Source organism: Elephas maximus, chromosome 4 (assembly GCF_024166365.1).
Source record: "Elephas maximus indicus isolate mEleMax1 chromosome 4, mEleMax1 primary haplotype, whole genome shotgun sequence".
In the NCBI taxonomy this organism is placed as follows: Eukaryota; Metazoa; Chordata; class Mammalia; order Proboscidea; family Elephantidae; genus Elephas; species Elephas maximus.
The window spans coordinates 159,462,185-159,485,760 of record NC_064822.1 but is presented as its reverse complement, the minus strand read 5'-3'; the positions used below and the strand labels follow the sequence as shown (position 1 = coordinate 159,485,760).

Here is a 23,576-nt window from a genome sequence, read left to right as displayed (position 1 = left end):
ATAACTAGTGAACTTGAACATATTTCCATATTTATGTCTACTCTCTAAACCTCTTCTTGTAAGAATACATGCTTTTGCCCACTTATTTTTTGGTGTCTTGGTCTTTTTCTTTTTAACTTCTCCTAGCTTAATTATCTTGCTTGTCATTAATATTTTGTCTGTTGAAAATATTTTCCTGAAGTGTGTGTTTAGTTTTCTTTGTTGTATGTATTTTTTTTGAAAACTCAGTATATGGATATTTTTCTCTTATTACATATACTACTTCAGAGCTAAGAAAATTATTCTTCCAAATTATTGGATGTTCAATTCTATTTTCTGTTTTTCTCTGAGTTAGATTTTTAGATGTAATTCTTTAATTGGCCTAAATTTTATTTTTACATTTAATGTAAAATGTGAATTTAATATATATATATTTGAATTTGATATATTTTTAATTCATAAGATTTCATTATCATGAATTATAAATGGCCTTAATAGATCACTGCCCTGCTATCTAACTACTATAGAAAGAATGGCTTGAGACAGCTGTTGCAAAGCCAAAATCATTCTTTTTGGTAGCTGTCTCCAGCCTGCATCTCTTAGTAAAAATGCTTTTAAGATATAGGTTATACATCTCACTATTTAAGTGTATGCCTGAGTATTTTTGTTGTATCTATCAACTGGGATCTTTTATAACTGACAGTAACTGTTTTACCTGACATGTAGCAATATTATTGATATCTGAATACTTTTTGAGCATTTAGCTCTTCATTTACCTTTTTATTAATTTGAACAGCTTTTAAAGAGAATACTTTTATCTTTTTCAGATACACAACCACTGAAGATAAGCAAATGATGATTTTTTTTTGTATATCCCGCTCCAATAATTACTCCTATTGCTTATTTCTTGTGTTGCTACACTGGACAGAACTTTAAAAATGTCAATATTATCAAAGATGGTGGAATTCCTTTTTTTAATTCTGATTTGAATGTTTCTATTGGAGGCTTCAAGTTCACTGAGAGATAGATGCCTTGGAAGAAGGCCCTGGCAATCTACTTCTGAAAAACCAGTCATTGAAAACCCTGTGGAGCAGAGTTCTACTCTGACACACATGGGGTCGCCATGAGTCAAAGTTGACTTCATGTCAGCTCATTAGAAAATTACTTGAATGATACTAGACATATGATGGACAGTAAATTTTCTTTGAACTGAATTAATAGATGGAGTTGGGGGAATACTATAGACTGCCACCTCCGTAGGTCAAGGTCAGGTATTATTTACACAAAGACCTGAAACTTTCATGTAAGTCAAATATGTCCATAGGGGTAGAATTATTATAAAATCATAAGATCAAGAGATGGAGTCAGATGTCTCATCAACACTATTGAAATAATCAGTCTGAAGGTGGTTTCAAAGAACAGCTTTAATCAAATTATTAACTTTGTATCTCCTTTACCTTGAGAGTGATGGTGAGCTAGAGAGGGCAATGTGATGGGTTGTTTGGGAAAGACTCTAGGGGGTTAGGCTAAATAGTGGGGCACAGGGTGGTGAAGGAATCATTAGTGTTTTTTTAAGTGGTGAACATTTTTTGTAAGGTTCCAGAATAGATATAAATGGTAATTAATTTATACTAGCAAACTCATGGTGGCGGTGGTGATTCAGGGGTAGAATTCTTGCCTGCCATGTGAGACACCCAGGATGAATTTCCAGCCAATGCACCTTACGTGCAGCTACCATCCGTCTGTCAGTGGAGGCCTGCATGTTGCTATGAGGCTGGACAGTTTTCAGCGGAGCTTCCAGACTAAGATGGATTACTAGTCCTGGGAGTCTACTTCTGATAATCAGCCAGTGAAAACCCTATGGATCATAATGGTCCAATCCTCAACCAAACATGCACCAGTCAGAGTTTTGTTCCATTGTGCCTGAGTTGGGGGCCAATTTGATGGCAGCTTCTGGCTACTAACCAAAAGTTTGGCAGTTCAAATCCACTAGGTGCTCCTTGGAAACCCTATGGGGCAGTTCCACTCTGTCCTATAAGGTCGCTATGTGTCAGAATTGACTCGAAGGCAATGGATTTTTTTAACAACATCAACAACAGCGAACCCACAGATGGGTAAGCAAATCATGTAAGTAGCACTTTCTATTTAATGAACAAGTTACTTTCCCCCACTATATTTAGCTGAAGAATTATTCTTAAAATCTTAAAATGGTAAAAGAAGAAAAAAACAAAACTTGTATAATCTCAACCACTTAGCACAGTCCTGGGTATATTTGAGGATCATGGAATTTTCAACCACTCTCTATTAGCACTCAAGTCAGCTATTTTTCAGACTGATAAGAGAAATAAAAACTTGGCCATACCTATGCTTGGATGCCTAAGTATCTTTTCGACAGACTCTATTCACTTTGATTCACAGCTGGTGAAGGTTTTGGGTGAGGGATTTAGAGATTCTCTCTCTCCCCCACCCCCCAGGAAGTCCACAAAAAGTGGCAACAGCCAAATAACTTAAAAAAGGTGAGTTCTGATCAGTTATGTCTTGAAAGTTTGATTCTTTTGTTACTTATCACTCATTCAGTGCTCTGGCTCCCCTTTATTAAATGTTAAATCATCCTGAGTGGTATGGTTCTTGCTACTGAAATGGCAAAGCGTAAGGGAAAAGAGAAGGTGGCCCATTTCCTTGTTAATGTGGCATTTCAAATAAAGCAAAGCCAGCTCAACAGGCAGGTCAACTGGTCGCTCATGGGGACTGTGTTCAAGTATTCATAACACAAGAGCCATGATTAGGGAGAAAATCTCCCCTTACAGTGTCACTGAGTTTCCTAAGCAGGAGTTCCACTTTCCTGTAGGGCATGGTTGATCAGTGTATCAGAAAATGCTTAACTATGCTTCCTGCTCCTTTCTCTCATCCAATGACAAGGCTGATGCGCTGCCAGTGGTGCTGCCAATGTCAATGCAGGCACTGCACTGGCTTTCCAAGGGACCCCAAGTACAATATCCATTGTCCCCATGGCTTTTCTCTCCGTTTCTACCAATATTACTTGAAGCCATGTTTATAGTATAGTTGTTAGAAAGAAGATGCTTGAACACATTAAAAAAAAAACCATTACTGTTGAGTCAGTTCTGACACATAGTGACCCTACAGGACAGAGTGGAACTGCCCCCATAGGGTTTCCCAAGGAGCAGCTAGTGAATTTGAACTGCCAACCTTTTCATTGGCAGCCATAGCTCTTAACCACTACGACACATTAAAAAAAAAAAACAAAAAAACAAAACACTGCCATCGAGTCGATTCTGACTCACAACGACCCTATAGGACAGAGTAGAACAGCCCCGTAGAATTTCCAAGGAGCACCTGGTGGATTCGAACTGCCCACTTTTTGGTTAGCAGCTGTAGCACTTAACCACTATGCCACTAGGGTTTCCATGACATATTAGGAGACAAAAAAAATATCATTAAGTCGATTCTGACTCATGGTGACCCCATGTGTGTCCATAAATTCCACAGAGTTTTCAGTGGCTGATTTTTTGGAAGTAGGTCACCAGACTTTTCTTCTGAGGCACCTCTGAGTGGACTTGAACCTCCAACCTTTCAGTTAGCAGCTGAGGGCATTAACCATTTGTACCACTTAGGGACTCCCACTTTAGGAAAAGGAGCCATAAAACAAAACAAAATTATACAGTTAAGCCATATTTAAGGAATCTTGTTGACCAGGAGTCTGCATGTCTTTTCTTTATATATTTGTCAAAATATTTTTCTCTTACATTAAAAGTTCATCTTTTCTTTAAATCCAAATATTGATGGTCATCTTTAGCTCCAACAGAACGACAAGCTTTAGGAGGGCAGGCCCACAATATGCCTTGTTCATTGCAATATCCCCAGCACCTTGCAGAATGCATGGCACCTGGTAGGCATGACATAGTCACTGGCTAAATGAATGGACTCCTCTAACTAAGCTTATTTGATCGTAAATTTTACACTCAGAAGGAGGTCAGCATCAGTTGGTCAAAACGAGACAATACAATTGAGACTAACAAAATCTTCCCCCTTACCTCAACTGTAATGTTTCGAATCATCTGAATTTTAGGGCACTGTTCAGCTCCAGATGAAATATCCAGCCAGTCTCCTGAGTTCTCTGGAGGCACACAATCTCCTTGAAAAGTACACCTTAAAAAAAAAAAAAAAATACAACAGAACAGCAACCCTGAACGTGCGTTAGTTAAAACTTTCTCATACTTGGCTTCAGTACGAAATGCCAGGCTCGGTAGAGTGGATTATTGATTTTGAGTGAGAATAGGAACATGATGCTAAAATCATGAAAAGCAACAGGAAAACAGCAGAGCATTTTTTCCATCATGTCCAGGAGCAGAGAACAAATGTAGACAACATGTTGAACTTAGATTCCCGAGCCATCTCTCAAGATGACACAGCCAAATACATCCAAATCACATCCGCTTATAGATTCTGAAATAAAGAGCTCCCTTCTAGAAAAATCTAGCAAAGAACTAGGAAAGGTTTATATACTGTAGAAATTTTAGGTTTGCAATTCATTCCCAGGATATCAACCTATTGTTCAATTTTTTTTTTTTTAATTAAAAAAGCTACTATTTTGTGCTTTCAGTATGGTAATTAAATAAAAATATTTCAAGGGCACAGTCAGCCCAAGAATTTGATAAGACATTCTGTGACCATCTGCTGCATAACATTTATTTAGACAGACACCAAACTGTATCAACAAATATGGGTGAAACACTTTCAGGGCCACATTCCCAAGTCAGTAAGCTGAGAGGATGCCCCCAAATAAGTCTCAGACTGTGACCAGGGCCAACTACTTTGTTAAGACAGATGATCACAAGCAGAGTGGTGAGATGGCTGGCTTGCTTGGTGTCTGGGTCAGTCTAGGTCACGCTAACATGGGAACCCTCGCCTCACCAGATGGGTCGTCCAACCCAACAAGAAGTACAAATGCTAAGTGCCACATTATTTTCAAATGGTGTTGGGTCTCTGTAGACATTGTGTTGAGTAGTATCAAGAAAAAAACAAAACATCTCTGGTATCTATGCCTCGTCAAAGCCTCAAGTTACAATGAAGGGGTTGGGGGGGGCAACCAGATTTTTAAAGGAAACTGAAAATACACGAATCATGAAATTGAAAAACAACCAAATGATGACCACATACAGATGTGCGGAGTCCCTGAGGAGATCTGAGTGGAATGGGCTGTGGGCCCAAACCATGTATTTGACTTCACACCTTCAGAGGGGTTTTATTTCTTCTTCCTCTCTTATCTCTCGCTCACTTTTTTTTTTCAAAGTCTTAAGAATTTAGGCCCCATTTGTCTTTGAGCTCTGTGCTAATTTCAATACGGCAAAAATAGAACAGGAAGCCAGAGAGTTTCATTAAACATCACCCCTTCCAAAATACTTCAGCATGTCATCATATTCTGACATTTTGGGGAACTCTGTTCACAGCAAGTACACGTATGTCCAAACTGCCCTACATCTGTGTCTGTTCCTTCTCCAACATCATAACCATGAGGGTTTTCATCAGCCATTCTCCAAAGCCATAAATTCATCTGACCCTTGATGGCTAGCTCGTCCGTCACGGACATTAAGTTCAAATTAAACTGCCTCTCAATGTCAGGAAGGGTTTGCGATGGAGGGACAAGGACGGCTGGATGGAAAAACAGAGTGACAAGGCTGGTTCCTTGTTTTGTATCTGAAACAGATTATGACTCTGTCAAAATACTACCTGCCTCTCACGGGCACTGTGGTTTGGTATAGACACTTCCTCTGCCTATAAAGGGGGGGAAAAAACAGTTCAAGAGAGACTGGAGTACAAATATTTTTGTAGGCTCTTAATACTGCCTGGGAGTCAAGGCCTAAGATTGCCAAAAAAACAAGCGTAAAACCTCTCACACAAATTACAATTCGCCAGTTTGTAGGCAGAAAACAGTAGTGCCACTGAGTTATCACTCCCTTTTCTGATCTATAGCATTTCTTGTCGGAACCACACATTTTGGTATTTAATCATATGCTGCCTTGAATTACAACTTAACTGTTTCATATGTGTCATTTCTCCCCGAGTAAGCTCTAAGCTCCTCAAAGGAGGGGAGAATGTCTTTAATACTTCTTTAGCAAATCCCTCAGTGTCTGGCAGCATGATATGCAAATACTAGGGTTTCAATAAACATTTTTGAATGAATGGATGAAATATGAAATCTCTATAGGTCCTTTTTTTGGTGATTTTTCTTTCTAGAGTTTCATTATGATTTATGTTCCATTCCACCTTATAGTACGGAGTCCCTGGGGGGCACGAATGGTTAAGCACTCAACTACTAGCTGAAAGGTTGACTGTTCAATCCCACCCGGAGGCACCTTGAAAGACAGGCCTGGCAATCTGCTTCCAGAAGGTCACAGGCTTGAAAACCCCACGGAGCAGTTCTACTCTGTGGGGGTGGGGGGGGGGGGAGGCGGGGGCGGGTGTCACCGTGAGTTGGAATTGACTCAACAGCAACTAACAGCTACCCCTTTATAGTAAAGGGACTATTTTTTAACATAATCTAAAAATTGGAATCTGAGCCCAGAGAAGGATCAAGTTAGAAGCTGAGGCTTTCAGTTTATCTTTTGGAAAAAAAAGAGAGAAAAGAAAATACATAATGAATCTTTCCTTTCCTATTTTGCGTAAGGTCAAAATGAAATCTAATCACATTTGGGAACTAAATATGAATTCCTTGTTTTATAAAACACCTCTGATATTCTCAACTCCTATTCCTTGCCTCTCACTAGTTAGAAAAAAAAAAAAAAAAAAAACCCACAAACCGTGACACCAAGTATGTGTAACCAGATGGTCAACCAACAACAGTATCTTACTACTTCTCAAATATTGCAGATTATAAAATCTTCACGACAGCACTCTACCCACACAGTCTAATTTCTTAAGGATGAGGAGAATATTTTATAGCACCAATATTTTAGTAAACAAATCCAGTTAGTTTGAAATAATTCCTTTGAAAGCTATCACTCTTATCTTAAAAAAAAAAAAAAAGCTTATCTTAGAGATCAAGAAAAGCAATGGTCAAGTACACAAACACTGAAGCTATTGCCCAAGTAAAAGTAAGATTTCATTGTTGGATGTGACTCTTAGTGACGTTGAATCCTCAGTGAGGCATTTTCAGGATGATTTTTTAACGGGCTTCATTCTAATTTCTTAAGGCCATGGATAAGAGGAAAATTGAATTCAGATTAGAATAAGAGCATTCTGGAGAAAATGGCAGAGATACGTTTGCTTTCCTTATCTCACACCGTTTCTTTTGCCTCACCCTCTATTGAGAGTCTATCCAAAAGTCCTAAGGCTCCCATGCAGTATTTTATTTTTTTAGTTCTTATTTCCAGTTAGATCTCATACCTACATGATAAGGCCAATATGTTGACACCAGCCTATTTGAAATTAGAAAATAGAACCTACTCAAATGCAAAGAAAAGTTTACCTGAAGAAAGAAACAGCAACAAGAAAAAAAATCAAAGAGTTAATTAAAGAAAAAAAAAAGCTTTCCTTAGGTGAAAAATACTGAACGTGGAAACAATTAGGTAAATGAAACAATTTAAGAAGGCTTGTCCTGGTGGCTCACACAGTGGTTAAGAGTTCAGCTGCTAAGCAGAAGGTCAGCAGTTCAAATCCACCAGCCGCTCCTTGGAAATCCTATGAGGCAGTTCTACCCTGTCCTATAGGGCCGCCGTGAGTCAGAATCGACTAGACGGCAATAGAATTTGTTTTTTTGGTTTGTTCTTATTAGTTTGCTCTAAAATTTATTAGTTTGCTCTAAAATTTCCTATACAGCTAATTTATTCAAAATAATAATAGAATTCAATGTTGCCATTCAACTACATAAGTAGGTGGGCTACCTCCTGTCACCCCATCCCACGTACCCCACAATTCACACATACACACACACACACATACATAGACACACACAAAAAGATGTTCCAAGCCTACCTAGGTCACAGGTCATCAACAGGGAGGTTTCAAACACCTGTTTCTAAGTTGGCTATTTAAAATTCAGAAAATATTTTCACCCAGTAGGTTTGATTCCTCAACTAGTTCATAGAAACCTATGTAACCCGTAAGATCCCTGAATAACTAGTTTGCCACGTGCTCGCATGCATGGGCCCTTGGCTCAGTGCCAGGTACTGTCTTACTGTTTACAGTATGTCCGTGCCTATCAGTTCCCACAACAACCCGGGAAGGCAGGCACTACAATTATCCCCATTCTATGGAGGATAAAACTGAGGCAAGGTCATACAGTTGGTAAGTGGCAGAAGTCTGGCTTCACAGCCATGTGCTTGACCACTGGGCTGAATGGCTCCTTAGGAACTCTAACCGTCATTTAATGAGGTCACCAGGACAAAGGCATTCAGTGTTCCTCCTGTCTTCTGGGGCCTCAACAGAGGCTGGAGGGTGGGGCTGGGCTAGGCTGAGGAGGGAGGGATGGGGACCCTAGGAGCAGGGAGGAGAGAAGGTAAGACATTCTCTAGGATGAAGAAGGTAGCAAGGATTTGGAAATGAAACAGCCATGAGGATTCTGAGAGGCCTCCAATATTTATCTATCACTAGTCCTGAAAACAACTATCCAACTGGAGGTTAAGATTCCAGAAGCCTCCTTTCCAATCCCCGACTTATAAATCTATTGTGTCTTTGCTTGCAAACCATCTGTTTGTAATATGGAAGACATTTTTCCCCACAGAAATAATGTTATAAAAGGTGATTATGTTTCCAGGTTAGCCCATAAAATCTGCTTATCCATAATGTAACTTCGATACCATATATTTGCAATAAAAGGACAGCAGAAACAATGAGATTGCAGCCATTTGCATTAGAGCAGTTTTTCTTCTTCTCTACTTATTTGTGTTTCTGTTCAGCTGGTAGTCTGGGAACAGTGCCCAGTTGGATCGACTTTTAAATTTATTATTACAGTATTGTATTTATATACTATTCTTCTTTTTTTTTTTAATGGGCACGGTTTAAATTATTAATTGTTTTCATGCCAACATAAAGAACAGGGAGACCGACCTCTGAAAAGTAGCTGAAGTTTTCAGGCAGGTGAAATAAATGCCAATGGGCTGGGCTGGGCTGGAGACCTTGAGAATCTGACACTATGAGGCTAGAATCTCGAAGCAAAAATTTACCACTTATTCAACCTTGAAATAGAAACTCCGAACTCAGAAATGGAGCGTCTACTTCCTGCCACTTGAATTTCATCATCCTCTCCAAACTCATCCTTAATTAATTGTGGGTTGATGGAGTCCATCTCACCATCTAGATGGCAAGCTCCTAAGGTCACAGATCCCTAATCCAATTGCTCACGAAGAGCAAACAGACCCTGAAGGAATCTGATAACTAAATATCAGGTAATTGGCTTCAACGAGGGGGTTAGGGTGACCTATTCTAAAGATCTTACACTGATATCACAAAACTTTTAACAGGGAAACAATCCCGCCTCTCTCGTGGGGGGCAGAAGACCGCCTACAAGCTGAGGAAGGGTTTTGCTGCAAGAGCATACCAAGGTCTTTTGCTAAGTGACTTGAGACAGATGTCTGCATTTTTAGGAAAGAAACAGAGCCCAAAGGAGGGGCCAGGTGGTCTCCAGAATCACGGGACTTTCATAACAATTGTCAGCCCACGAGATAAAAAAAACAAACTCTGCTGAGTAGACGAGAATGGGAAATCACGGTGACAAACTAAACTCTAAACTAAAGGCCTCCAGAGTCAGGAGAGGGGAATGCCAAAACACAAGACCAAAACAAGATGCTGGGAAAGCTGAAAACCTGGATCTTCATCAGTGGAACTGAAAGTCAATCAACTGGATGAAATTATGCTAATAACAGACAATTTAGAAGATATTTTTTTTTAACAGCTAAAACATCTAACGTGCCAGGCAGTGTTCTTTCACATGATTTATTTCATTTACTCTTCACACCAAGGCTGTGAAATAGGTACAAGAATGGTTCAAACCCCACAAATGGGGGAAACAGAGACATGGAAGGCTCCTCTTGTGTTCCCTAGGTCACAGAGTTAGTAACTACAGGAGATGAGATACAAAACCAGGAAGTCTAGCTTTAAAAATCCACAGTCTTATCTACTACCTTAGACTGCCGCTGACAAGAGGTAACATTTACTGAGCTTTTCCCATGGGCCAGGCACTGTTCCTCGTCCTAACATGCTTTCCATATCCTAACTCATTAATCCTCACAACCACCTCATGAAGTAGGTACTATTGTTACCATCCTCAATTTAGAGATGGGGAAACTGAGATATAAACCAAACCAAAACCAAACCCATTGCCACCGAATCAATTTTGACTCAGAGCAACCCTATAGAACAGAGTAGAACTACATCATAGGGTTTCCAAGGCTGAAATCTTTATGGAAACAGAGTGCCATATCTTTCTACTGTGGAGAGGTTGGTGGGTTAAGCAGCCAAGCACTTAACCACTGTGCCACCAGGGCTCCTCAAACTGAGATATAAAAAAGAGAACCAAACCCAGTGCCGTTGAGTCGACTCTGATTCATAGCGACCCTATAGGACAGAGTAGAACTGCCCCATAGAGTTTCCAAGGAGCACCTGGCAGATTCGAACTGCCCACCCTTTGGTTAGCAGCCGTAGCACTTAACCACTACGCCACCAGGGTTTCCAACTGAGGTACAGAGAAGTTAAATAGCAGGATGTTAAATCCCAGCAGTCTGGCCCTAGCATCTCTACCCTTATGACTATGCCCAGTTGCCCACAATTTTCAAAGCTTTCTAGGATAGCGGTATCTTCAATGCTTAGATAACGGCAAATAGGTCCCCCACAGCACAGGCCACATAGGAAAATATAGTTTATTCTATTTCTAAGAACTTCTCAAAGTGTGTTCCTTGGGTTGTTTTGGGTGTCGGTATTAAAGTAGGGTTCTTGTGCCAAGAAGTTTGGAAAACACAAATTAAGTAAAATTAAACAAGTTTCTCTGTTGCAGGACATCATGCTGATGATGTGCTTTGTGACTTGCCAAGATAAGAACAAATGACACAATGTCTTCCAACTTTTTTTTTTAAGGATGTTCTGAGAGATTAGAAGTTCTAGTCACACACATCGAAAAATACTGCTTTGTCTTGGTTAATGAATGAAAGTCCACGTGGCAGATTGAGTTAGAAAACTTTGGGCCTTTTTGGCTCTTGTTCTCAATGCTCACACTCAACTGATTATGACCTATTAATTCTAAGCATAGCTCTAAGCTACGCTCTGCATTCCATCTTTGTCCATCACCTCTCACCCAGGCTACTGCCACAGCCTCCCAGCTGGTCTTCCTCCTTTCCATCACCAGTTCCTTCAGTCAACCTCCATGCTGACATCTAGGTCATTCTCAAGCACAGAGCTATCGTGTCACTCCCCTCCTTCGGAATCTTAACAGCTCTTTTTCATCTACACCAAACTCCTCTGCCTACAAGTAGGTCTTTTCATGACCTGGAACCTACAATACGTTTTCACACTCATCTCTTTACCCTGATACTTTATGATCTAGCTCCTGGATTCCTCTCCAAACTTATCCTTAATTAATTGTGGGATGATGAGTCCATCTCACTGGCTAGACTGCAAGCTCCTAACATCATACATCCTGGATGTCTACACAGAGCCTAGTAGAGGACAGGCATTTCATAAACTCTTACAATGCTCACATGCTAGGCTCTCCCTCCCACTTGCTGCTACCACTGCCTGGAATGCCCTAGGACCTTCAACTCTTGGTGAAATTGTATTCCTTCTTCAAGGGCTGGTTCAGTGTAACCTCCTCCATGATGTCTGCACAGCCTCCAGGCAAAGGTGGTCACTCCCTCTTTGGGGAACCCATGGCACCTAACATACACCCCTAGTGTATTCAGCACACTGCCTTAGTTGCCAATTGCCTACCTCTCTGACTAAGCTGTAAGTCCCACGAGGGAAAGGCCCATCTCATTCACCTTGGTACCTCCAGGGCCTAGCACCGTACCTAGTATTCATTCTACAAATATGTGCTGAGAGCCCACCATGCGCCAAACACTGCACTGGGGCCCTGGGGAGACATTGATGTACAAGCCAGTTAAGGCTCCTCTCTTAATAAACTTACATTCCAGGGAGGCATAGACAAAAACCAAATAAGCAGACAATTATTCAAAATAATTCTAAATTGAGGTAAGCCTTCTGCAGAAACCAAAGGCATAGGACCGAGAGATTTACTTTACACAAGGCTGGTCAAGAAAGGCAACATTTCATCTCGGAGCTCAAGAATGAGAAAAATCTAGCTATGTCAAGAGTAGGGGGAAGAACATTCCAGGCAGAGGGAACAGCATGTGCAAAGAACTTAAAGCTTCATTTTTGTAAGGAACTGACTGAAGACCAGCATGGTTTGACTTAGTGAAAAAAGGGAAGAGTGCGCCTGCCACTTACAAGCTGGTGACCTTGGGCAACCTATGTACCCTCTCTGTGTCTCAGTTCTCCACCTGAATAACTGCAGAAATTAACAGCTTTCACCTCATGAAGCTGTTACAAAAATAATTCTATTTAAAGTATTTACAATAATGCCCCAATAAATATGAGTTGATGTTGTTGTTATTGTTATCATCATTGCATGGGCAAGTGAAACAGAGAATTTAGGCAATAACTTGAATGACATAAGCCAAACAATTAGGGCAATAAAGTTAACCAGATTTCCGATTTGCATTGCTCACACACACCAGGTCAACATCCAGTGTGCCTTTTCTATCTAAGGTGATAGACATAGCTTCTTTGAAGATTCTTAAATACAACCCTCCTTTCCCCCAAGACTACAGGGTTCTTTGAGGTCTCTCTATGCCTTGAACACCAGCTATTAGGTGACTTCCCATGGTGTATTGAAATTATTCGTTCAGTGCCTGCTTCCCACACGAACCTGCAAGCTTCTCCGGGCAGAGCTCATTCATCTTTGTTTCCCCAGGGCCTAGTACAGGGCCTGGCCCATGGATGGGATTCAACAAAAGCTAGCTGAATTGGATTAGGAATTAAATTTTAAAGTGACTAAATTCTTGTCTATGTCTCTATGATACCAGCGTCTAAGTTGTTTCATTAATTTTTGTTCACTGGGTTGGCTTATTAACCAGCATGGTGGAAAACTAGCCTTTGTCTTGAAACTTTGAGCTATTTAACACACATATAAAACACATTTGCAGATTGAAACACTCACACAAAAGGGATTTGTGGCCTTCACCCCATGTGGTTCTTTTGTGGGTGATGACTGTACTAAAAGTTGGTGTTTTTATTTCCAAATGTAAAACATGAACTGAAGAACTTAGGGGAGGCATTTTTTTTTTTTTAAACCCAGGTGGCGTGGAAATGAAAATAGGAAAATGATGCCTCTTGAGCGAGGATAATCCCACGTATTCCCTGTGTAATTGAGGGCAGGTTCCTTAGCCTCCCTGAGTCTCAGTACCCCACCAGTAAACAGGCGGCAATAATACGAAAACCCCATCTTCCCAAGAGCAATATTAAATCCCACACTTGGCATGGCAGAAATGGTGCACTCTCGATACAACAGAATAATAGCATTCAGAGCTGAACATTACAAAAGCAATAAGGAAAGACTAGAAGGAAGGCTTGGAATGAAGATCTGAACACTGTGTTTGAATGTGGAGGAGTTATTGGGAACAGGACGAATACTAGGTCACAAAGACAAGTGAAAACATTTGAGGAATTTTATAAAAGCCAATCAATACATACTTATGAAAGTGCACTCTGGCTGAGATAAGGTCATTCCAAAAAAAAAAAAAATCTATTCCATTAAAACTTACATTTACCTAAAGGGGTGTTCCTAAGGGTACTTGTTCCAAGTCAGAGAACATCAATTAAAGAGATGGTGCAGATAAGTACTTTGGATGCTGAGGTCTGAGGACCTCAGCTCCTGACTCCACCAAACAAAAACTGGCTTCTGAGCAAGGTGGCCATTCTCCTTGCTTGGACCATCGTCAAATGTCTGGGACCCCAAGGGTGGAGCTGTACCTCTTAATATTCTTATCCCTTCTCCACTTTCTGCTTTAAAAAAGAGTGGGATTTATCTGCAGCTCCCCAAACAGCTGATAAAGGGATGAAGAACCAGCAGGGTTCACCCAAGACTCCTCCAGTGTGAAAAGGCTTCCAAACCCCTTCCAGCATCCTCGGTAACCCAGACACTCAGTCTCAGCCTTTGTCTGGGTAACTCGGTCATGCCCTGAGGCCCAAATAACATATTCCTCTTTGCTTCCCACTGCTTCCACCCCACAGACAGTTGTCCTACTTGCTTCTACAAAATTAGTTGGCACAATGGGATCCTCGCACAAGAAGGAGGGGTCACCCCCAAATCCCATCAGTATCATTACTGCTGTCATTAGAGCCGCACTGGACCATAAAAGAGTGTCACTGCACAGCCTTCAAGCTTGAGATCTGCACAAGGACAAATCATGGGTTAGGAGGAAAGAATAGACAAGTGCAGAGTTAGAACTTCGGTCCCAAACTGCCTTCTCAACCACTCACAATCTGTAAAGGAGGACAGCTCCAAAGCTGGACATGTCCCTTCAGGTCTCAGATGTCATGTCTTGGACATCATCTTCTCACTAAGGCCTTCCGTGACCACACTATTTAAAATTGTAACCTCCCCTGCCTTCAACCAGCACTCCCCTACCGCTTCTTTGTTTTATTTTTCTTTATAACATTGACCGCTTCTGATATGCCCTCCATTTCCTTATTCATTTTTGCATTGTCGATCTTTCCTCAATAGAATGACCTCCATGTGGGCAAGGATTTGGGTTTGTGTAGTTCAGTGCTGGAGCCCTGGTGACACAATGGTTAAGAGCTTGCTTGCTAACCAAGTAGCTGGCAGTACGAGTCTACCAGCTGCTCCTTGGAAAACCTACGGGGCAGTTCTACTCTGTCCTATGGGTCCCTATGAGTCAGAATGAACTCGATGGAAACAGTTTGTTTTGTTGTTGTTGCTTATTTTAGTTCACTGCTAGTGCTTAGAACTGTGTCTGACACATATTGTTGTTGTTGTGGTTAGCTGCTGTGGAGTCAAACCCTGACTCATGGTGACCCCATGCACAATAGAATGAAATGCTGCCCTATCCTGTGCCATGATCTGTTGTGGATTGGACTGTTGTGATGCATAGGGCTTTCACTGGATAATTTTCAGAAGTAGATCACCAGGCCTTTCTTCCTAGTCTTAATCTGGGAGCTCCACTGAAACCAGCTCAGCATCATAGCAACATGCAAGCCTCCACTGACACACAGGTGATGGCTGCATATGAAGTGCATTGGCTGGAAATTAAACCCAAGTCTCCCTCACGGAAGGCAGAATTTCTACTACTAAACTACAATGACCCCTCCTAACATATATGAGACGGTCAGTAAATATCTGCTAAATGAATGAGTCAGTACTTAAGCTTTCAAGGTGGCAGTTTCTATAACTAAGGTCAGCCTGAGTTCTAGCACCTTTTTCTGCATATCAGTCATGCACAAAGGGCCATTTGTTCCAGGCTCTCTCCTCTCCTCCCACTGCCATAAGAGATAATGTTTTCTTCTTGTTTCTCTTCCCTTTCACTAGAAAGGAGGCTCAGTGGTAGGGAAATATACTGGCTTGGGAATTAGAACTAAGCCTAGACTTGAATCCTGGTTCAACTACTTGTGCAACCTATGATAGACAGAATAATGGTACCCCAAAGATGTCCACATCTTAATCCCCAGGACCTTTGAATGTGTTATATTACATGGCAAATGGGATTTTGCAGATTTGATTAAATTAAAGATCTTGGGATAGGGAGATTATCCTGGATTATCCAGAAAGACTCAATGTAATTACAAGGGTCCTTTGAGTGAAGGAGGAGACAGAGTCAGCGCCAGGGAAGGAGATGTGACAATGGAAGCTGGAGTCAAGAGTCAATGAGATTTGAAGATGCTACACTGCTGGCTTTGAAGATGGAGAAAGGGGTCATTAGCCAAGGAATATAGACAGCCTCTAGAAGCTGGAAAAGGCAAGGGAATAGAATCTGCCATGAAGCCTTCAGAAAAACACAGTCCTGCTAACATTTTGATTTTAATCTAGTGAAACCCGTTTCTGACTTGTAACTCCCAGAATTGTAAGATAATAAATTTATGTTGCTTTAAGCCACTAATCCTGGGGGAATTTGTTATAGCAGCAACAGGAAACTAATAAAGAAACTAAGCCTGTTTTCTTGTCTATAAAGTGGAGATTGTTATAGTACTAACTTTGTAGGGTACCAACTAAAACAACCAAGCCGGTTGCCATTGAGTCGATTGTGACTCATAGTGACCCTATAGGACAGAGTAGAACTGTCCTGTGGTGTTTCCAAAGAGCAGCTGGTATGTTTGATAGGATACCAGGAGGACTAAATGGAACATGGCATAGAATACGCAGGACACTGTGCTTGGAGTGGGGCCCTGGTGGCTCAATAGTTAAGAGTTCGGCTACTAACCAAAAGGTCGGCAGTTCTACCATGGTCTCGGGGAACATCTAGCTCAATTGGCATAACATAGTTTATAAAGAAAATATTCTACATTCTACTTTGGTGAGTAGCATTTGGGGTCTTAAAAGCCTGTGAGTGGCCATCTAAGATACTCCACTGGTCTCACCCCTTCAGAAGCAAGGAAAACTGACGAAAACTAAAGACACAAGGGAAAGATTAGTCCAAAGCACCTATGGACCACATCTACCATGGCCTTCACCAGACTGAGGCCAGTACAACTAGATGGTGCCTGGCTACCACCACTGACTGCTCTGATAGCGATCACAATAGAGGGTCCCGGCGAGAGCTGGAGAAAATTTAGAACAAAATTCTAACTCACAAAAAAAGACCAGGCTTACTGCCCTGACAGAGACTGGAGAAATCCTAAGAGTATTGCCCCTGGATACTCTTTTAGCTAAGTAATGAAGTCACTCCTGATGTCCACCCTTCATCCAAAGATTAGACAGGCCCATAAAACAAAACGAGACTAAAGGGGCACACCAGCCCAGGCACAAGGACTAGAAGCCTGGAGGGGACAGAAAAGCTGGTAATAGGGAACCCAAAGTCAAGAAGGGAGAATGTTGACATGTCATGGGGTTGTTAACCAATGTCATAAAACCATATGTGTACTATTTAATGAGAAGCAAGTTTGCTCTGTAAACCATCATCTAAAGTACAACTGAAAAAAAAAAAGGTCATCAGTTCAATCCACCAGCTGCTCCTTGGAAACTCTGTGGGGCAGATCTACTCTGTCCTATAGGGTCACTATGAGTCCGAATCAAAACGACGGCAATGGGTGGGTGCTTGGAGCATGACAAGCATATTCTTATCCATCCACGAAGACCCTGTCTCCTGGCCTGGCCTGGAGTCAAGGCAGGCTTCCTGTGGAAGAGGCATTGGAACTGTGTTCTGAAGGACAAGTGGTCACACCCTGCTAGGCTTCTCTATTGAAAACCCTCAGTGGCCTTCTCTATTGCATTTTGTCCTCCTCTCACAGGGCAGACAAGACTGAGCAACTCAGGATTTGGAAAAATATGGCTACAGGTTACTGTGCACCATGGATTTGTCTTAGTCAAGTTTTAGGGCAATCACAGTCCTCGGTCTCCTTAGGGTTTAAACATTGGCCTTAAGGAGGATTGAGGTTGGAGTCTCTCTTGGAGGAGAGGGGGAAAGGAGGCCTCAAGGCAAGGAAATGGGATGTACCCACAAGCATATCTTTTAACTCTTTTTGTTTGTTTGTTACTCTGGGGCATTGGAGACAATCATGTTTAGGGCTCAGATTTCAGTTTTTCTCTTCCATGTTAAAAATTCCCTTCTCTTACTCCTAACTCTTTAGGAAAGTCCAATAGAAAGTCCAGCTGCAGAGCCCTATTGTCAGACCAAATTGAAAAATGATCTCTTTCATAATCTCTTGTGCAGAACAGCCTAATAGCAACATGAAGACCTATAAGCAGCTGCTTTAAGGTCTTCCAACCATCAATGTGGAAGAAATATGCAGAATATGGGGACGAAGAAATGTTAAATTTATGCAAATAATTGATGGGTTATACATGTAGCATTAGCATTCATAAGGACTTTGTTCCTACCATGTGCAGGGTGGATCATTAAGGGGCAGGTCAATAAAGACAAGTATGGCCTTTCCTACATGGCATGGCCCGTTTCCTAAGGAAGGCCCAGCCCTGGTTGGCAGAGGTGGCTATAGGCGCACAAAATTTGGAGAAATAGCTGCCAAGTAGATGACTCAGGAAGAGATGTGAGATAAACTCACTCTTTCCCAAAATATCCCAGAGGAGAGTGACCTTGGGAAGGAGTGGGAGTAGGGGGTAGGGTACAACTATGCTTGGATTAAAGCAGCTCATCTTTACACTGCCATCAGGATCATCTTTTCCAAACAAATATGATCACGTCAGTCCCCTACATAAAACTTTTCATGGGTCCCCAGCAAAATCAAACCCATTGCCGTCAAATCAATTCTGACACACAGTAACTCTACAGAACAGAGTAGAACCTTCCTGTAGGGCTTCCAAGGCTGTTATCTTTACAGGGAAATCCTGGTGGCGTAGTGATTAAGAGCTATGGCTATTAACCGAAAGACTGGCAGTTCAAATCCACCAGGTGCTCCTTGGAAGCCCTACGGGGAAGTTCTACTCTGTCCTATAGGGTTGCTATTAGTCAGAACTGACTCTTGTACTACGGGCTTTTTTTTTTTTTTTTTTTTTAATCTTTATGGAAGCAGTCTCCTGCAGAGTGGCTGGTGGGTCTGAACCACCAATCTTTCAGTTAACAGCCAAGCGCTTACCCAGTGAGCCACCAGGGCTTCCAGAGCTCCCAGCACCCACCAAATAAAGTCCAAAGTCAAAGCCCTTCACATTCTGGTTCTACCCATCTATTTCCCTCCTTCTAGAGCCAGTGCTCTATGATATAATTCAGTCTGGCCCTCCCTAAACAGACCTCCGCTGATTCTTCACCTTGAAATGCCTTGTCCACTGGGCTCCTATCTGCTCTTCTTCCCTTGGTATAATTCCTCTCAGGCTCCAAGGTCTAATTTGAATGCCATCTCCTCTGTAAGCCTTTCCCAATTCCAGAGACAACTAATGGCTCGCTCCTCTGGGTTCCCACCATAATAATCGCTAACATTACTTTAGTGTTTATTAGGAGCCAAGCACTGTGTCTAAGACTTTACATGCATTATCTCATTGAATCCTCTCCACAACCCAATTTCGCACTTTTATTAACCCTGCTTTAGAGAAGAGTAGATTTGGCACAGAGAAGATGAGACTCTTGCAGGTCACACGAAAGTCTGGATTTGATCCCAAGCAAGCTGCCTCCAGAACCCAAGCTCTCTCTTCTTGTGACAGATTGCTCATGCCGCCAAGGTGGAAGTCCACCTGCTAATACATCCCAAACAAGCTACCCCTCCAACATTCCTGTTCAGTAAACGATGTCTCTGTCCACCTGGTCATGCAAGCCAGATGCCTGGGCTCCTTCCCGTATAATCTCAACACCAAAGTCACCTCATTCCTGGTAAAAGAGCAACCACTCACCTCTCTGCACTCTCTGAGACTCAGCTGTGGCATCTTTCGGAGCCCTTCGCCATCACATTTAGGTCCTCATCCTGAAGGCTCCAACCTAGTGCCTGGCCCTAGAGCCTAGGATACAGTAAGAATCCAGCATATGTTTGGCTACCACGTCTTTATTTTCTTTGTGAGGCCTGAGATCAAGGGAGAAAGAATACATCTTCCAGAAAAACAGCGGCCACCTTGATATTTTATTTTTCATTTTATGGCCCTATTCTTAGTGGGTCAGCCTCAAGGAAGAATTTAATTAATCACCAAGTCTCACCAATTCTATCTTCCAAACAGCTCTTAAATCCACCCACTTCTTTCCATCTCCACTACTGTTACTCTAATTCGGTCCCCAGCCTCTTGCTGGTTTACAACCACCTTCTAACTAATCTGCCGGCTTCCAGTGGGGTCCCCTGCACTTCATTCTGCATCCCAGAGGGCTTGTTCTAAAACACACATCTGATCTGCTCACTATTCTAACAAAAGCCCTGCAACAGCTTTCCAATAGCCTCCCTACAAAGTCTACATTCTTTAGCATGGCTCATAAGACCCTTCCTCATCTGCCCCTGCTACCAAGCCACCCGTCTCCCCCAACACTCTTCTGCTGCACTGTACATGCCATCACTCCATCCATGCTGAGTGTTGGGCCATGGTCTCCTATAGTTATTTGCTCAGCTTCTTCTGCCTCCTCTTTACCAAGCCTTCCGTGACCTTTGAAGTTTGGATTAAGTGTTTTTTCATGTGTCCCCATGGAATTCAATACTTCCTCTGAGCTAGCCTTTGTTGTTGTTAGCTGCTGTCGTGTCTCCCCCTGGCTCATGGTGACCCCATGCACAACAGGATTGAATCTTTGTGATCCATAGGAATTTTTAAGCTGATTTTTGGAAGTAGATCCCACATCTTTCTTCCCAGTCTGTCTTAGTCTGGAAGGGCCACTGAAATCTGTTTAGCATCACAGGAACATGCAAGCCTCCACTGACAGATGGGAAATGACTGTGCTTGAGGTGCACTGGCCAGGAATTGAACCCAAGTCTCCCGCATGGAAGGCGAGAATTCTATCTCTGAACTACCACTGCTCCCCTGGTAGCCCTTATTACACTCTATTTCACTCACTTCTTTACTTACTAGTAGATTGAATTATCGTTCCCAGTTCTTCATTTCTTCAGTCCTAGAATTACATTCACACCCTTTGCCATGTCACTTCGTAGTGCCTCCCACCAGAGCAGGTGAAATATGTTTCCCCACCCCACTGTTGGTTGGCTTGGCTATGTGGCTTGCTTTGCCAATGAAATACCAGCAAACGTAGTGTGAACAGAGGCTTTGAATGTGTTCCATAGTTTAGCTCGGTCTCTCGTGCTTCTGCTCTTCCTTGAGAAAAGGATGTGCAGGATGTGAAGCCAACCTGAGCTCAACATGCAGCTTCACACAGAGACTCCCCAGCTGACAGGTAGACCCATGAGCAAAAAAATAAATATAAGTAAACACCCATTCTTGTAAGCCATAAAAATTTGGAGGTTGTTTGTTATACAATATCACAGGAACAGAAACCTGACTGATATGCTGGCCTATATCCTTCACTAGATTACAAGCTTCACGTAGGCAAGAAATTACTGTATCCCTAGCACCTTGCCTAGGGCTTAGCACATTGTAGGTGTTCAATGGAGTCCTTGGGAAGTGCAAACTGTTAATGTATTCAGCTGCTAACTGAAAGGTTGGAGGTTCGAGTCCACCCAGATGTGCCTTGGAAGAAACACCTGGCAATCTACTTTTGAAAAAACCAGCCATTGAAAGCTCTATGGAGAACAGTTGCACTCTGACACACATAGGGTAGCAATGAGTCGGAATCAATTCTACAGCAACTGGTTAAGTGCTCAGTAAATGTTTGTTGATTGGATTTATACAGAATGAATTAATGTTGGCCGTTGACGGGTCTGCCTCCCTAGTTAGCATGACAATTCCTTCAGGCCAAGAATGGCATCTGATTTTTCTCAACAGCACCTGGCTATCTCGCTTCCCACATTGGGCTCTTGGTAAGCACTCAATAAATATTTGTTGAAATTTATTTAATTCAATTTTGTGGGCTGGCTTGTGAATCGATCCTTAATTTATGACACTGTTTCTATGGGAAAATGCACTCTGGTGCCAAACAAAATTGCAAATGAACTTTTGGAACCTCACCCGTTCATTGGTTCAGGATTGCCAGTTTTGTGGAAATCCATAACTGAACACATGTGCTATGCTTCGCAATACAGGAAAAACTGAGAAACTCCTTCCAAACCCAAGATATTCAGCCTGCAAAAATTCACTTTCCACCCACACAGACAAATTCAGCACAGGTTGGATCTGAGGTTCCTACAATAAAATACTAGACTTTTTAGAGCTCATTGTTTATCTAATTGCTTTTTATCTGCTTATACTAGATGCTTATTCTTAACGCCCGATAAAAAGGAAGTTCAGATAATTTTCTTGCCTCCCCCCACCCCATCCACTTTCTAGAAATGTATGCAAGGAAGCTCAACCTTCTCAACAGAGAAAATAAATTATTTTTCTAAATAAATCTGTGACATTTAGAATAAACACAGTGGGATGCTCTACAGTTATAAGAAAACGTCCCCCTTTAGAATCCCTAATTTTGAATGGTACTTGGAGCTTAACAGGACTCACAGATCTGAGGCTTAGTTTCATTTCATCTTAGGCCAGAATCAAGCCAGTTTCAAACCAAGTGATCTGACATGGCTATGAAGGGCCATCAGTCCACAACTCTGGAATGTTCTATCATACTTAAGGCACAAGTCTCAACCAGCCACTGGTAGAGTTTCCTACTCAATCTACTCCATGCATTTAACGTATGCTTTTTAAACACTATCTATGTGCCAGGGACTGTTCTAGACTCTGGGAATACAGTAATGAACAAGACAGACAAAGTCCCTCTTCTCGTGGAACTTACATTTTACTAAAGGGGGAGGCAGAGAAATAAGATTATTTCAGATAGTGATGGGGCCATGAAGAAAATAAATCGATGATGTCATTGTGAGTGAGGTGGGAACTACTTGAAAATGGGTAGTCAGGTGGAGATGTGTGTGCTAGGACCTGATGGACAAGAGAGAGCCAGCCATGAAAAGACCCACGGAAGAATATTCTAGACTGAGGGAACAACAAGAACAAAGGCCCTGAGGCAGGAAAAAGCTTGGCATATTCTTAAGTCAGAAAGAACACCAGTGTGGCTGGAGTAGAGTGAACGAGGGACAGAGTGTCATGAAATGGGATCACAGAAGTAGTGAAGGGCTAGATTGTATAAAACTTTGTATGTCCCGACAAATGGAAGGCCACTAGAAGTTTTTAAGCTGAGGAGTGACTTGATCTGATTTAGATTTGTAAAGGATCACTCTTTTTGGATCCAGGTGGGGCAGGGGTGAGGAAGCAAGAGCAGAATCTGGGGAGATAGTTAATAGGTGTTTGTAAAAGGCCTCACTATACCCTCCGGAACTCACAGCCAGTCATCTATAAAAACCCCAGTGTTCTCAACCTCTTCTCTGGTTGTCGTTTCCTCTTCTTGCTTTTACTGAAACCTAGTCCTCTCCCTTTGTGGATCATAACAAGTTATTAATAACATTTCAAAGAATAGGAATCCCAGAACACTTAATTGTGCTCATGAGGAACCTATGCACAGATCAAGAGGCAGTCTTTTGAACAGAACAAGGGGGTACTGTGTGGTTTAAAGTCAGGAAAGGTGTGCACCAGGGTTGTATCCTTTAATCATACCTCTTCAATCTGTATGCTGAGCAATTAATTTGAGAAGCTGGACCATATGAAGAAGAATGGGGCATCAGGATTGGAGGAAGACTCATTAACAATCCGTGTTATGCAAATGACACAACCTAGCTTGCTGAAAGTGAAGGGGACTTGAAGCACTTACTGATGAAGATCAAAGACCACAGACTACAGTATGGATTATGCCTCAACATAAAGAAAACAAAAATCTTCACAACTGGACGAATAA

The 23,576-nt window shown here is 41.9% G+C and overlaps 1 protein-coding gene across 1 annotated transcript in view; it reads right to left on the bottom strand.

Annotated features, from left to right (window-relative positions):
* PLXNC1 (plexin C1) overlaps positions 1 to 23,576 on the bottom strand; it is a 174,237-nt gene that overhangs the window by 97,271 nt on the left and 53,390 nt on the right. The window contains exon 5 of the mRNA XM_049884041.1: positions 4,032 to 4,146. Coding sequence (XP_049739998.1) covers positions 4,032 to 4,146 — 115 coding nt within the window. The remainder of the gene's footprint in view (positions 1 to 4,031; positions 4,147 to 23,576) is intronic.